The following is a 16,742-nucleotide window of genomic DNA, read 5'->3' as shown; positions in this document are numbered from 1 at the left end:
TGCCAAGCCTACAGCCAGCACTACATCTGCTCTGTGTTGTGTTAAGTAGCTTTCATTGTCACCAGAGCGATACCTCCTCATATCCACATCACTGTCAGACTCATGTTACTTTTTCCAAAAGCCATCAGGATTCGTCTCTGTCAAGTGCCTGTCCCTCAGTCCATTAAAGATGATTGATAGAGCTAGAAAATCTTCCGCCCAGCTGTTGTCGTTGACTCATCCCTGAGAAATTGAAAGGAGCTTAAAAAAGAACCATCCCTCATCAAAAGACCTTTTGTCTGTGTTGACGATGTGAAGCGAAGTACATTTTTGAAGATAGTGTATAACTAATCTTCATATTTTCCTGGAACTGTACGTGAATAATTATTACATTACAGATGAAGATAGTGATTAGAGTCACATTTTGTCTTTTATCAGGAATATAAATTCAGATTTTCTTTTTCATCCGTGCCTCAGTTCTTCTTTCTTCATCAGTTCAGAATATGTAAACATTGGTTATCCTGCAGGCCATCTTAACTCTTAACTTAGCTTTGATGGATAAAGCTAGTCTGAGAGACTTGTTCTCTCCATCGGCCCAGTCTTTACAAAGAGAAACCAAAGAAAAGACACGTCTGTTTGTCCAACTGCTACTGTTTCTCCTCCTGGCTCTGTTATCCTCTAATGGCTTGTGAGGATTTTTACAGGACAACTTGAAGAGGATTTTATGATGTTTCAGTGTGATTGATAACATGCTCTTGGAGGGATGTCAGGCTTTCAGAGACGGATAATGTGGATTTCTATCTCTCTGCCTCCTTGTGTAAGACGTGCCATCAATCAAGTGTATCGCGGCCTTAACCCGGTAAAATTAAAACCTTAGGGGGGCGGGGGCCCGGGGTCTCCGTAGAACCAGGACACACACACATCAACAGGGAGCGCGACAGAATCAGAACACAGATCCACATCATAACAGGCTCACCACAGAGAACAGGACAGATATAAGATTCCCACCACAGGGCAAAAAATACAGTTAACGATCTGACTGTATATCGCTGTTGACAGTGGAGAGGGATTACAGGAAGAACAGTCTCATTTTCACTGTGTGTGGAGGCGTTATTAGATCCTAGCCCAGCTAATTTCATTCCTAAGCTCGTCAATATTTACCAGCAACAGGCGCAGCACACTACGGCAGACCCAATCTCCCTACAGAGAGGAGATACAGAGCTAGGGAGATGTAGAGATTTAGTAACCAGAATCAAGCTCATGATTGATGAATTTTCAGCTCCTGTTCCTGTACACGGTTGTTTGTTTTAACATGATAAAGCACACAAACTGCTAATTAGACCAGCTGGTTTGAGATATGTTGTGTGCCTGCTTTTTGTATGTTTCTCCTCAGGTCTTAACTCTCTTTGCATGTCTGTTTGTGTTTCAGTCGATGGCTGCATACACAAGGCGGCAGGGTCCTGTCTGTATGATGAGTGCCATTCACTAAATGGCTGTGATACCGGGAAAGCCAAGATCACCTGCGGATATGATCTCCCTGCAAGATGTGAGTATCAGTAATTAATATGTCTTTTGGTTTGTTCCGTAATGTGTGCACCGGTGCCTTGCAGGTATATTTTCTAATCAAAACGGCTGCCATTGAGGGCTACATCACCTGACAGTTAGTGAACATTAAGATTCAGTGGTAAACATTAGTGCTGTGGAACATTGTACAATCCAGCATTAATCTATATTGTTTTTATAAAATGGCCTCATTTATTCAAACCTAAGGCTCCTGAGCCAGCTGGTGGACTACACTGACATTGCATTGGTGCATAAAATCACTGGTACTGATAAAAATATTTTGCTTTTTACATAGCTGTTGGATTTTTGCAATTCAAGTGTGCACATGCATCATGATGAAGTTTGGACAGACATGATCGTATTACAAATGACAGTACACACACACACACACACACATACATGCCCACACATATATACAAACTTCCATACCTGCATTTAACGACTTGGGTCATTAGTGTCCAATCCAAAAACAGAGTGGGATACTTTTAATGTCCAAAATAAAAACATTTTAATCATAATTTATTAGTTTTGAAAAGCCATTTGTAATAAATGGGGAGTTGTTATTTGGAGGATAATTAATATGATCAGTGCTTGTTGTATGGCTGGATGGGAGTGTCATCTGCACACAAACAAAGACATTAAGGGAGCTATTAGTTGCTTAATTTGATTGATTTTTCATCCCTGATTTATTCTGTTAACGGATCACATAACTCTTACTGTCACTGCCATAAATGATCAGAAGAGGGACTGCACTGTTTTCTTTGTTTTTATCTCTATCACTGATGTAATGTTTTGTAATCAAGTCAAGAAAGTTTGTGGTGTGTGTGTACGTGTGTCAACTCCTCTCAGGATTGAACAACTTTTATAATACAAATTTCCAAGCTAATTTCTTTCAGTAATTGTCAGCAATACATGTGTCACTTTCCAAAGTTTGTCACAAGCTTCTTTCCTTGCAAACTTGAAATGGAAAACATGATAGAATGATGGAAGAAATGTCACTTGGTGTAATTCGGTCGAGACAAACGTCCCAGCAGTCCTAACCTAACCCTGAAGGATTTCCATGAGACAGCCAAGAGAAGACATTGAGGCCCAGATGAAATTAGGTTGTGTTAATACGGTATGTCGTAAAGATGTCAAACAAATGGAGCAGATAAACTGCGAGTCAGTCTTGTGGGCAGCCAGTTCAAGTGTCTGCACCGCCAAAACAGGGTGCACCATGACAATTTAATAACCCGCAATGTCACCTGGGAGCAATCACACTGCCTCTGGGTACTGTTATTGTAATTATCTCCGGGCACAACACCTTCTCTGCGCTGATAACTTTCAATAGATTGTGTAGTTCTTTACCGGGAACAGTCAGTTCTTTTTTTTTAACCTGATGTTGTTTCATATTAGAGCTATCTTTACTCACAGCGAGTATCATCTTCTTATCTTCCAACTCTGATCACTGTCATCATCAGCGTTGTCTCTCTTGTCTACTCTTGGAAACTGACAGCCGCTTGACTTTTCTTTGTGAGCGCTCAGCTCTGACAAGAGATCTCACTCGTTTCCAAAGTCTATCCACTGTTTGGATTTTGTTCTTTTTCCATTAATTTCCATCTCTGACTTATTTGTTCCACCTACACACACATTATAAAGCTGCCGTGACTGCGAAGAACAATCTCTTCGGTTTATGAAATCTCAAATAATAGTCTGTCCACCCCCTCACCACTGAACAAAGTAAACAAACAAGACAACACACAACTTTTCACATTTTTGAATTTCCCTAAATTTTGTGATGTCTCATGTAGGTGTAGCAAGAAAGGGTAAAAGCCTGCAGTGAAATGGCTGTGAATATTAGATTAATTGAAAGTTAATGTTATGTTAATGGACTGCTGCTGTGGCTAAAACTAAATGCATAAAATTATTGAAATTGACATAAAATTAATTTTGATATTTGTATAATCAAATGATTAACTTCAGCAAACAGCCTCATGTCATTATTAGGAGTTGATGGATCATCAGGATAATTGACTGAGGTGACTATTGAAACTATGTGAGTAGTGTTGTATTTATAATGAGAAATTAAAAAGCTACATACCAGCTTTTGTTTGTTTTTGAGAGAAAATCTGCCTAAATGAGAGCTACATTGAGAGTTGTTTGTGGAGCTAGTTTTCACATCTCATTGCTTTGTCTGTCAAAAGTGTTAGACACCTGAAATATTATTATGGTCATCGGGGCCATAGCTTTGGCGATGTTGTTTGTGCTTTCACAGATTGATTTTTGTAGGCTGTCAGGCATCAAATGCAAAGACTTTTAAATCGTTAAACAATACCATCAGACAGTGTGTGTCGGGATTTAATTGGTGAGACAAATAACACATGTGGACCAGCTAGTGCTACTGTTACCTTAACTTCATATCTACAAAATATAATGCATGCGTGTCTGCAGGCCTCTGTGTACACATATAGATTCACATTTTCATTGCATGCAAAATTGCTTCTGCTGACGCATATCTGCAGATGGTGGCACGTCTACTCTTCCAAGAGTGAGAAGAACACAGACAGATGGACCATTTATCGTTTACATCTTGGCAAAGCCCAGTATTTCCAACTTGGGCACTCTCGTCCCAGTTTTGCCTGAACATTAGACTGCTTTTCACAATTTTCTATAAACACATAATTCTCTCGGAGGATTGCACTCTTCTTTGGGGAACCCCTCTCTGAAATCCATTCCTCTGCATATAATTGGAAATAAGTAAATCTAAACCCTGAATAATGCAGAACAAACTGTAAATCACTTTGCTTTTAATTAAATTTTTAGGGATTTAGGCTTGGCTTCGTACTGAACCCCCAGCAGTCTTCTCATGACTTTGCCAACAATGCGTGGAAATAGGCTATCCATCATACTATGAATTTAGCAATTTCTCTTGATCTCACAGCGTTTTTGGAGTTGCAAGTGTTATTTAAAGATATCACCCACAGTGTATTGTATTTCATTCAACAAAGGATTACGCTGGTCAATTTTGTTATTTTTGTAAGACATGGAGAAATTGCAATCGAGCATAATGCTCAAAATAACTGGTAAAGCAATAAAATGCTTCCTTGTGTCCGGAAAAACTACTCACTGCCCACAGGCAGAAGAGCAGTTGATCTGAAATCAGAGTTGTCCTTGTTTGGAGATTTGATGTGCTGAGGCAATGGAAACGACCGGGCTAACCCAGCCTTTTTTTCTTCTTGCTCAAGACAAGAAAATTGCTCTCCATTGCATCCCACTAAGCAGTTTAGGCTGTGAATCCCAGTGGCAAATGAGCCTGTCCTTTTAGAGGGCCAAGCACATGTGGGACTGATTATTATGGGGCTGGCCCAGGATTATTAATCAATGACAGTAATTACCCACCTTCCATAGCAGAAAGACTCCAAAAAACCTTCTAGTACATCAATGTGACAAGGAAATTGTCTGTTTGCCCTCATGTTAGACAAGTTACTCATCTGTTCATAGATTAATGATCAGATAAAAACACTATGTCAAGTGTAACAAGCTAAGTCACATATTTATGACTATACTACTGGAGGATGTGTTCCATTATTGGCATTTAATATTAAGTATGCACTATGCCTAAATAGTGACCAAACTATAAGTTTAGATGGGCTTTGCCCACCAAACATGCACAGTGAGACAGACATCATTAAGTCACCTATGAACATTTGCTTTAAGTGTTATAGAGTTATAAAGAACATAGGTAGTGCTGTGTCTGATAAGAAGAGCATATGTATAACTCTCACCTGATGAGATGCAGTGAAGAACTGTCCAATGTGGTGCATTTGACCAGTAAATTAAGCAGTAAATTAACAATACCCTAATAACTCTATCTCTTCTCCTATAAATAAGATGACTGCACAATAATGATCACTGTACATAGTAAAACCCCCTATTTACTGTGTGTGACAAGGTGTTATTGTAATTTAAATGTGTGACACAACTGAAGATGATCTGCAGTGACTGAACTCTACAATAGAGTTGTCTGAATCTAATGCGTTATTATGCTGGTCCACAGGTTCACACTAATAACGTTTAGCAAAGACCTCGCCGGTTAATCTGCACTTGCACATTTCAGCCCTCGCTGTCACAGTAGACCTAGGAGGTATTTAGAGTTCAAACTAGAGGTCTGCTTGAGAAAGTTAATGTCCCAAAGGAACTTTTAGAGCGATGTCTGGTGTTTTCACTCTCCAATTTCATCTGAAATCTTTTTACCCAGTTTTATTTTCCTCCCTAGGGCTACTTTAGATTGACAGTTCAAAACGTTTGTACTGTTTATTGTTTTGCTTCTCTCCCCCTACCCATTATTCTCCGAGCTGTAAGTGTATGCTTTAAATAATGAATTGTATTTGGATACAAGAAAGAAGGGCCAACATTTTGTTTTATCATGTCCCTGTCATAACAGTGGCTTCTTTCTATTTTAATCTTTGTTAATTATATGTAAAAAAACTTCAACCCTACACTTGAGGAAGAATCAGCTCTACTTTCACGTGTATGGAACAATTTCCTCAGCATACACTGTATGATTACTGAATTAATTTTTATCTCTAAAATGAGTCTGCTATTTTGCTGACTGGTACCTCCAGATAAATAGTGCTCAGTGGGATTCATATGCAACTGCTTTCTACTCAGACTTATCAGTTGTAAGGTTATAGATTTCAGCCTTTGGAGTAATGCCTCCACCCAGCCCACTCTGATGTTGTAGAGACACAACCTTATCCATGCAGCATCTAGACGCTGGCAGACCTTTGATTACTCTTTAATCTCTAACTGGATGCTAACTGTTTTGAGCACACTCAGCCTGCTCTGTGTCTCTACAATGACCAGGTACTTCTCCGCACTTCTTCAATGTGCACTCAAGCTTCAGTCTGAAATCACACAGCTCTGCCATTTATTTATTTTTTGGTTGCTACTGCCACATGCGGCTGCTGGCCTCCCTTATCCAGTGAATCCACTAGCCGTCTGTAACTACTAATACAACCAGGGGTGTGTTCCCTTTAATAACATCGGAGGTCTCTGCTTAACCTTGTGCACAAGACATTGTGAGTCAGCACTATCGTAGCTTGCAGCAATGCAGTTTCAATGAGAGATCCCTGAACTCATATTCTGTCATCACATAGGCAGAAAGACTACATTATAGATTGATAGATATTTAGCTGTTTCTTGCCACGTTTATTGTATACTTATCTCCTCTGGAGAGACAACAACATATGCTGTATATACTAAGTGTATGTTATGTATATTTTAAGTGACAGTATGTGACATTGTTATAGACTATAGCCTTAGTTTTCTTGAGATATTTTGCATAAGCTGCTGTCATCTGCTTATGACTACAATATTTGCACGTCTTGCTAAACTCAAATTAAGGTTATCAGTGTAATCAATCAAGGTCATGCAAATCCACTCATAGCACGTGATGTATTAAGGAATGAGTATCATGAGGCATGATATCATATCATGATTTCTGAGGACATTTCCATATGATTCTTGAGACACATCATAACTGTTTAATGACTCTTGAGTCATTTTCTTTTTGATATTCCTATTCCCGATTTTCCTTTCATGAATTGTTGCAGAAATTGTATTTTTGGTTGTGAGCTTCAGAGGAACTTATAGGACCATAGATAGACAAAACACCTTTGGGAGATGCACCCCAGTTCAGTTCACCTCCTTCTTTATCTACTGCTCCCTTTCAGTACAAAATGAGAGTCTCTGGTGTTTACTGTAACTGCACCTGTGCTAATAATACTAATCATCAGCCTGTGATACATTTTTCTCCTTGATAGCGTGAGGAATCTTTCCCATGCCCTATTTAATCTGGGAGACCAGGCCGTCTGTTCCGTCTCTCTCCACTCAGCAAACACAGATAAATCACAGCAAAGTACCCACTATTAGTAAGTGACATAGAGCCCATTCTGATTAAATTACCCCCTAGAACATTATCATTCTGCGGAGCTTGTTTATTGAAGCAGTCTCTGCCCCATCACATACAGCAGGGCTGACGCTCTCAGAGGGCCATCGGACAGCCCATAATTTGAGAATTTGGGTACAACTTGTTGTTTACAAGGATGGATTTGGTCTTGTTGAGGAGCAGCTTTGAACAACATGTTTCACTGTTTTGCTTCAAGTATGGACTTCATTGTGTTAATGCATTTTAACGTGTTCTACAGCATTAGCAACAGATGTCATCCAAGAGTTAAAAGTCATGGTAGTTGAATGTCTTCTGCCTGTGACTGTTTATTCTCATACTTCCCTCTTCACTATTTTAGGAACTATCAGAACACCTTGATTTTAGATTGACCACCATATATTTTTTACTTTATCCACTGGGTTTTTAAACTGGCCCATAATCCCAGGGGTTCATTGAATTTTCTCAGGCCACAGACGGGCTGTAATTCTTCAAAGCTGAAATATGAAAATAACACATTTTATGAGATTTTCATGCAACAGCAGTTCATTGTTAACATTTTTAGCCTTGCTTTTCACAAATGAAATGGCTAATATGGCAGACGGCTGAACAGACTGTACTTTATCTCTACATAATGCATCAAATAGACGCAGTGTGACTGTTTCAAGGTGTTTTTTTTTTCTCATTTTGGATTCAAGGCTATCGTGAAAGAAATCCTTTGTTGCAGCAGATGAATTAGTAGGGCTTAACTCAACCCTGGTGGCCATCACATTCCCAACCAGACACAGTGCTAAGTCAACATCTTCTCTACTGCTCACTGTTAGCACTCACATCATAAATGTCACTTTATCACTTCATGCACACTCCATTTACCAGACGGGTCTACTTTGGACTTTCTCAGACAGTTGTGATTGTTTTAGTGTTTTTGTCTGGGACCTCAGTCACTCAGTGTGTCTGTCACATGTCATGATATCAAGTAGTAGTAATAGTTTTAAATATAAAAGTTGTACTTTTTGTTTGTGATACTAGCAGAAGTACCATTTTAATGATAATCACCCATCTGCATTATTGAAATTGCAAATCAAATCAAACAAAGTATTAAATCAAGGAAAGGTGGGCAACATTTCTCAAAATAAACTTTTTTTTATAGAAAAGTAGTAAATCTTTGATGCATAAAAGATAATAGTTAGACCTTGCTGTTAGGGTGAAATTTTAAGCTGTTTGTGATTATAATCTCCAAAATTCCAAAATGAATTAATGATTGAATAAATTGAGTATGAAAAGCAAGATCGGATATCAAGGAGAGGCCAGATGTTTTTCAGCATTATTTATGAGAGAAAAAGTGCCTCTGCTTCTCCAGACTAATCATCTCGCTCTCTGGCTTCTCATTGGGTGTAATGGGCGCACTCTCAAGGAACAGAACAAACCTAATTTCACTGCTCGTCTGTAAAGACCCAAGTAGTCCTCTATGTCCCTCTCTTTTCAGATATTTGTGTTTCCTTTGTTGGCTGGCCTGTCAGTCTTCCAGGCCTCTTGAGGACTGGAGTAATTTGGTAATTTTGCCTAAACGGTGATACTGTAATTATGTGGCATCAGCTGCCTAGCTGTCAGTGAGACAGCCAACGGTCATTCATCACCAGGAAACTAGAAAGGGGGGGTTGGCATCTTGACTGATCGGATAAACACTAACAGAAAGAAAGTGTGGTGGTCTCACCCAAAAAATGGCTTAAAATAGGAGGTGAGAGGCCTTTTGGAGTAATGGGGTGCAGGAGCAGCTACGGCCTGTGTGGTGGTCTGATTGTTTGGCTGAGACAGGGGGGTAGCAAGGCATGTCTGAGCCCCAGAATGACAGTGATGCATCTGGAGGGGGGGCTTGTGGGTGGCAGATGAAGTGGGACCACTGGAAGGTCAGGTTTGAAGTGGAATATGGCAGCACCTCTAATGCAGCCCTGCCTTCCCATCTGTCCATGAGTAAGCCTGGCCTAATGACGGCTGCCGCTAGAAGGGGTTCATCACCCAGTGGTGGCACATTTACGCACACAGAACCATCACTACTGAAGTGTTGCGGCTGCCAAAGTCTATTGCATTATTTTAAATTTTGATTTAATGTTGAACAATAGTTTTTCATGACACAGTAACAGACACATTGTAATTACACCATGGTTGGAGATCACAAAATCTCAAAATCCAGCTATTTTACCTATATTACCTATATTTGTGTGTAATGTTACATCATCAGATTAAAGGCCACTTCATTCATTTTTACTAGATTTTCAACTTTACTTTTCCTAAATTCTACAACTGATGGTGTCGTCATAGTCTAATAAGAATTTGTCATCCAGATAGAGAATCTAGTAAAAAAACAAGTAGAGATACAAACAGAAACAATAATGTAGTGATTCCATACTTGGCTGGAGTGGCTGAGATACTAAGGATCTTTTTTGTAGATAACTAACTAACTTTAGTCTTCAATGTTTCAAAGTTTCACAGTTTTATTTTTGTAAAGTGAATGACTGAAATGGGTCTTTCTGTCGACTGCCTATGCTTGCATCATCAGGTGAAGGATTTGGGGATATCAGTTCTGAATGGAGCCTTCATAGAAAATGCAGAGTATTGACAAGTGCAATGCTTTTTCTAAGCATGTCAATATATGACAAGTAGGTTGAGATGAGGCTGAAAAATTTACCCAAGTCAAATGTTTGTTTATGTGAAAAAAAATAAAGTTTCATAAAGATAACATGCTTATACTCAGCAAAGTAAGGTAGAATCGTCATGCAAAACTCCTATATATGACTTCATATGATTTTAGAATTGAAATATTTTTTATTTGATTTGTTCAAACATTGACCCATAATTTTTTTGATGTGTTTGGGGTTCTAATCTAACTACTAATTGCCATTCGAAACGGATATGAAAATACTTACTATCTAAGCTCCCCAAAATCCATCCAAATTCACCAAAACATTGTATTTGGTCTGTTTACTATTGTGAGTCGAGTCTAGTAGTCCCGACTGTCTTTATTATATCAAATAAGACAAAAGAAAATCGTGTGTGCACTTTGACCTTAAAGAAATATTTCAGTTTTATTTGACATTTTCGCTGCTATTTACAGCCTCATAGGATTTCTTGAGCAGTTTGATCTTAAATCAATAAATAGTGAAGTCTTTCAAAAATGATTGCTGAGTAAGGAAACATGATGTGACGTTACACCAAAAGTCGGCCTTCAAACTAATGTGGTTGCACAGTATATTCACTATAGGTGAATGCAGAGTGAGTCTACACAGTGCCTGAACAGAGGATTTATTTTTCTTGTTAGGTGAGGAGCTTTTTTTGTTGTTATTTTGTTTTGTGGAACAATTTCACTGATCCCTTTTAACATCTAGCTGCCTTTATTCAAATTTAATTATATGCTCTATTTTAGAGATTGACTGTCTTGCTACAACAACAGCATTGTGGTGTTAAGCAGGGCCTCAGGCTTCCTGACACTGTGACTAAGACCAATACAGAACACTGCCACTCATTCCCCTGGATAATAGTGCACAGTTTATGGGTAATGCTCGCATGTCTGCACTGTTGACAGTATTGTTGTCTCGGAAAGAAAAGCAAAGTTTTAATCTGATGGCTTTGTTTACCTCTCATCCAAGACTAAGGATAAAAACTAATTAAGAACAGGGAGTAACAGACTCCTGTAGTGCCATTTTCACAGCTAATTATGCATGAATACAGCCTGCCTAAATAGTTGCTCCCTAGTCTTTGATGTTCTTTTCACTAAATTGCTATGGTTACTTCCGCTCATTAGGCTTTTAAGATTGTAAACGTTGACAGGTTTTGTCTTCTTTTGCTTTCACTTCACATCCCAGAATCCCTCTGCTAAAGAGAGATTGAGACATTGGTAGCCAGTTAGTAAAGTATATGCTACTTCATTCTTAAATATAGTCATGTGACCTGTGCGTATATCCCAGGTTGCCATTCGTGGCTTTAATGCTGTTGATTTAGACCTACGCTGCGGCCCTTTAAAAACCATTAACCTTCCCATAAAAGTGCATATGGCTCTCTATAAACCCTAATGGGGAATGGGACCAATACACAGGAGCTTATGTGTTCTTTCAGGGGCACCACTTTTGAGAAATACGGAAATGAGACTCTATAAAAAAGCAAATAAAACGTATTTTTGATAATATTATGGTGATGGGGGGGTTCCCAGATTTGCGAGTGCTTTGGTTTAAGTGCTGTCTTGATCAATATGTTCCCAGGAAATTAAAGTTTGTATACCTGTGTGTAGATTTTATGGCCCGAGGCTGTTGGAATTTCTAACCTTTAATACATTTATTTTTGCTGTGACCCTATATTGTTCACACCACACTGAATAAAACACAGTTTTACATCTGTGCACCTTTATGTCTTGAAGCAGTTTGGTTTCAGAGTAATTAAGCAATTCCCCTTCATGATAATTTAGTGCTGGACCTAAACAACAAAACACAGCATGGGGAAACTAATCAGACATGATGAGGAGGTTTTACTGTAGGACTGTATAGTGTAAATGTGTAATATCATACTTTCCTGTTTGTATTAGATTTTAAATAAATTAGATTTGATATCCAGCAATATTAACTGATCTTCAGAAAGACTGTGTATGTAGGCTATTTAATCACACTTAACGACAATCAAGGGGAAATAGAGAAAATAGTGACATTTTGAAATAGCTTCTATGACTACAGCAATTAAACATGTAATAATTTCTTTATGAGATCACATATATCAAAGATTTTTATTGCAATGACTTTAAACTGACTATTGACCGCTATGAACCAGGACATGTTTGCTTATAAGTTTTTATGACATATGTTGGCCCGAGGTCCTGGTGTTCTTGCAGTCGTGCTGCCTCTGTTTCCCAGGTTGTTTTAAAGGCATTGCGAGGTGAGAAATGGCTCTGTGGCAAGTAGTTTTATGGTGATCACCTTGAGTCGTTGCTCTGGCCAGAAGACCAGTGAGTGTAATGGATCTGCTGGGAGCCCTCAGTATGGATTTATGAAAGTGCAGGGCTGGAGGGAAGGATCAGTCACCTGCCTCTGTTTTCCACAGACCAAGAGACACCAATGAATAACGTCAGAGAGCTAATCCAAGGCGACAAGGTTTTGACAAACAATACATAGCGACTGTTTTTGGCAGTTGTTACTGATCTACAAAGTTTACTTATCCAGCACTTCTAGGAACTTTTAAAAGTCCAAATAAGATACTGCATTTTTAATTGGAAACAAGCCACTGCTACTGCAGCATTGTCTGAGACGTGATCTCTCTATGGAAGTTTGTAATCTCCCTTTCCAAATAATTGCACATACAGGCACACATACACACACTATTCAGCATGTTATGCAGCATGTGGCTGTGCACCGTAGGGGACCAGGACATGTCGGTAAAGGTCCCCTCCATGTGCGTGGTGGTTAGGTTGGCAGGGCATGCAGGGGAGCGTCCGGATCAAGTTTCCCCCTCCTGCTGTCTAATTATTGACCCATCTGGTATTGTCTTTTCAATTGTTTCAATTATGATGGCACTGGTGTTGCTCAGCACCCTGGCGTCAAGGCATGCATAATTTATGTGCAACACCCTGGACTCCACTCAGAGCTGTGGGTTTGAGCTGAATGTCAATACCGCCTCATGCCCCCAGTGGAGCAGAGGGTTGTCTGTATTGACAGCAAGGCAGATAAGGAGAGCAAAAGCAAGTGCTGCCAAAGACAGTGGATAGTGATGCTATCATGAAGCGTATAGGTGAAAAGAATTTCTTCGTGTGTGTGTGTGTGTGTGTCATCGAGAACTAAGCTTGTCCTCACAGCTTGTGTTTGCTGTCGCCTGATATGTGACCTCATTATTGTCACCCCCAGACCTTAGAATCAATAGTGTTCAATTACTCATGAACCACGACACAGCACTGTTTACTAGGAAATCAGAGCCAACTGAGGGTTAACTCGCTCATCAGGGATTTGACTTCAGCGAAACCACCGCTTCCATCACGGTACCGTACAGAGGCTGACAAAAGGTAAAAGTCAGTCAAGAGGAAATAGTTCAGGGAGAGTGACTGTTCATTAAAGACGTGAAGATGAAAGAGAGAAGGGGTCACATTTTTGACACCCTGCTGTAATGGAGGTGCTCCTGGGAAGGCAGAACATGACATCTGTAATTGTAAAATGTGTCATTACTAGATGCCACTGGCATTGTTTACCCACAGATTGGAACTGAGCAGATGATCAAAAGAAACTCATATTGTTCACAGTAGCAGGCTTATCCACCACTGTCTTCTGACAAGACATTTCGTTATGACACATGAAACGTAGGAAATATTCATGAATGCAGCCTGCATGAGTGCTCAAGAGTACCAACGCCATCTGTATTGCTTTTAACATTATTTACCAGCTTAGAATTTTAAGCTTGTTATTTTATTTTTTTCCCAATTGAATTTTAGGTTTCTTTGCATATCCATTTTTAATTTCCATCATCATGGGGGTGAAAGACTCATTGATTCAATACTTGTGGACCTATGTGACTCATTCAGTATTCATACAGTGACCTCTCACAGCCACTCACCTTCAATTGCAGAGGTGCTCTCATTCACACTGGCCTACTGGCCTTCAGCTCTGTCTCTGGTCCCCCTGCAGTCACACTGGATGTGCACAGAATAAGCTGTCAGAGCTGTAACAAGACAGAGATTTCACCTTGCTAAATGCATCTCTGAAGACCTCAGCCTGCAAGAGCTGAATGATTCGTCTGCCTTTAGGGGAAAACTCCAAACTGAGAAAATTAACCCCCCGCACCTCATTCAAGGACATTTGTTTTAAGTGAAAAATTCGTCTGACATCAACAAACATCGGTATCAACGATAATGGAAATGAGGAATGCAAATGAATGTATTTCATCTTATATTAAAAGGCCCCTGCTGTTATGAAAGATGCAGCAATTGCTGTGAGATTTTGAAAAAATAGCCAGTTTTTATTTTCTGTAACAGCAGATCCTAGTTGACACCCATTATATGATTAATAAGGCTAACAAATTGTACTAATGCAGTGTGTTAATTTAAAATGGATGATGTGTAGATTATTTTTAATCAGTTGTTTTGCTGTTTGTCTTGCTAGCTGCCCATCTTGCTTATTGGGCCTTGTGGCTACCATTCTACAGGCATGTCAGGGACCTTGTTGCCTTGAATTAAACCCCTCCTGCAGCCCTTACTCCCAAGCTGTTGGCTTGTTGAGAGGTACAACTCTGGGCAAAAGTGTTCTGTGTAGTGTATTGTCCAAGAAGCAGGACCTAGACTGCAATAGTGCACAACAAGGAGATGGGTTATTACAATATTTGTCATGTTGCTTTGCGTTAACAGAACAGAAGAGTGTGTTTGTAGGCAGGTGACATCCGTCATGTGAACCATGTCAACAGCTGGACCAAAACCTTTTTTTTTTTTTTTTTTTTTTTTATAATTTTGAAAAAAAGCTGAAAAGTGTGGTTTCCTTAGATTTGTGTTCTTAGCTAGTCAGACTCAAAAAGCCAAAAAAATTACTTACACATATGTCATAATAAAAAAATCACTGGATGGAATCTTTGACTCTTTTAACACCTGTTAACCCAACGAGTCCCTTTCTCCTGTTTTGACATTGTTCTGTGCGATGTTAAGATCAGGGCTTTGTCTTTTGATTTGTACTCACTTCAGTATGGAAGTCTTTGGTCAGTCTGTGTATTCTCTGTCTCAAAAGGTTTGTTCAGTTTGAATTTGAGGCGGCATGTTGTCTAAATTGTAACAAGGGAGGCATATTTTTATTTTTCCCTGTGTGTCTGAAAATTTCTCTGTGATATTTGGAGTCTCTCCAGCCGGCATTTTCACAGATATGTGAAAGATGATACTTTAGTCGGCGTGACATTTTCTGCGTGGACTGTGTGTACATGGAAGCAATGACAGGAAAACATCTTGCCTGTGACGGAAGCTTCTGAGTAGATCTACCAGTGAAGACTCTAATAAGCTTTACCTCAGTAGTTACTCATGACAGCGAGGCTCAGACACACCACAGGAAGGCACAAATAGAAAAAAGCTAAAATATGGAGACAAGACAACCATTCCTCAAACCATTGTGCTCACTCCTGTGGAAACATTATTTTTCTGTTGATGTAGGACACAAAGCCAGGCTGTTGTCACCCTCTCCTGGCATGGCGACACATACACAGCTGCACACCTCACCCCTCGGCTCATCCGCCTCCTGCTCTGGGGGCCATCGATCCGGAGCTGTCACGCTCTCAGGGGGAGTTGTATGGGCTTCTTCCCTGGCACAGCGCTGCCCTTCCCAGGTAGAGTCGCAGAGCAGCGGGGGGGCTAGGGGTATGGAGGTTGCAGTGGGTTGTTGGGGTGGGAAGGGGAGTGGGGCGGAGGTGGGGGGTTTGTGTGGCGAGCAGCTGCTTTCCTATGGATCACTTCATTAATATCCCAGGGCAGAAATTTGAGGGGCCGCTGCAGACTAATTAGCCCTGTCTGACCCTCGCATCTCAGAGAGGTCGCTCCTTTCCAATTCCTGCAGAAGCAATCCAAAGCCAAGTAACCCCCCGTCGCCTACCCATTCACCGTCACTGTCGGTCTTCAGAAAGGTCTACCCCACCATTGTCTGCTGCATTACAACTTGTTGAAAGATAAAGGTTTTTGGATGTCTCCTGTTGGATGATGAAGCATCAAAAACACTTTATCATGCTGTTATACCGTCCCATGTCATTGCATACCTGTGTTTATCCATCAGTGTGTGTAAGTTTGCGTAATGAGTGGTGTCTTTGACTCTCCGGGGGCAGCAGGGACAGTGTAGCACAATGGGAGCAGTGTGTGTGTGTGGTGCCAGGAGACAAGGAGCCATCCCTCATTAGTATCATCTGTTTTCCCAGATGGCAGGGTCAGAGTAAGAGGGAAGCTTGATGAAAGGACTCGTCCTGCAGGGTGACACTCATTCTGCCATGCAACACCCACTACGGCTTCTAAAGCCAAGTTCCCAGCTCTCACAGGTGATACGAGGGCTTTAGTGGGATTCACAGTCAGAGAGAAAGAGAGCTTCATGTTCTCAATCCCGCTGTACAGCCATGTACCCATGCTGCAACCTGATGAGTTTAACAGAGCGATACAGAGTAGAAAAGAAAAGTTAACTCAAGAGGGTGACCTTTCAACTTGTAAGTTGAAAAGCAAAAAAAAGAATGTGGGGGAAAAAGGGATGCAATTACATTGACACCTGCTATTCTTAAGCACATCTTTACTTCTTACCTA

At 40.2% G+C, this 16,742-nt stretch overlaps 1 protein-coding gene across 7 annotated transcripts in view; it reads left to right on the top strand.

The window, feature by feature from the left end:
* macrod2 (mono-ADP ribosylhydrolase 2) overlaps positions 1-16,742 on the top strand; it is a 371,857-nt gene that overhangs the window by 152,380 nt on the left and 202,735 nt on the right. For all 7 annotated transcript variants that reach the window (XM_070916225.1, XM_070916228.1, XM_070916224.1 and 4 more), the window contains exon 5: positions 1,409-1,525. In XM_070916225.1, the coding sequence (XP_070772326.1) occupies positions 1,409-1,525 (117 nt within the window). The remainder of the gene's footprint in view (positions 1-1,408; positions 1,526-16,742) is intronic.

Source organism: Enoplosus armatus, chromosome 12 (assembly GCF_043641665.1).
Source record: "Enoplosus armatus isolate fEnoArm2 chromosome 12, fEnoArm2.hap1, whole genome shotgun sequence".
NCBI lineage: Eukaryota > Metazoa > Chordata > Actinopteri > Centrarchiformes > Enoplosidae > Enoplosus > Enoplosus armatus.
The sequence above is the reverse complement of the archived record's forward strand: the minus strand, read 5'-3'. Positions and strand labels throughout refer to the sequence as shown.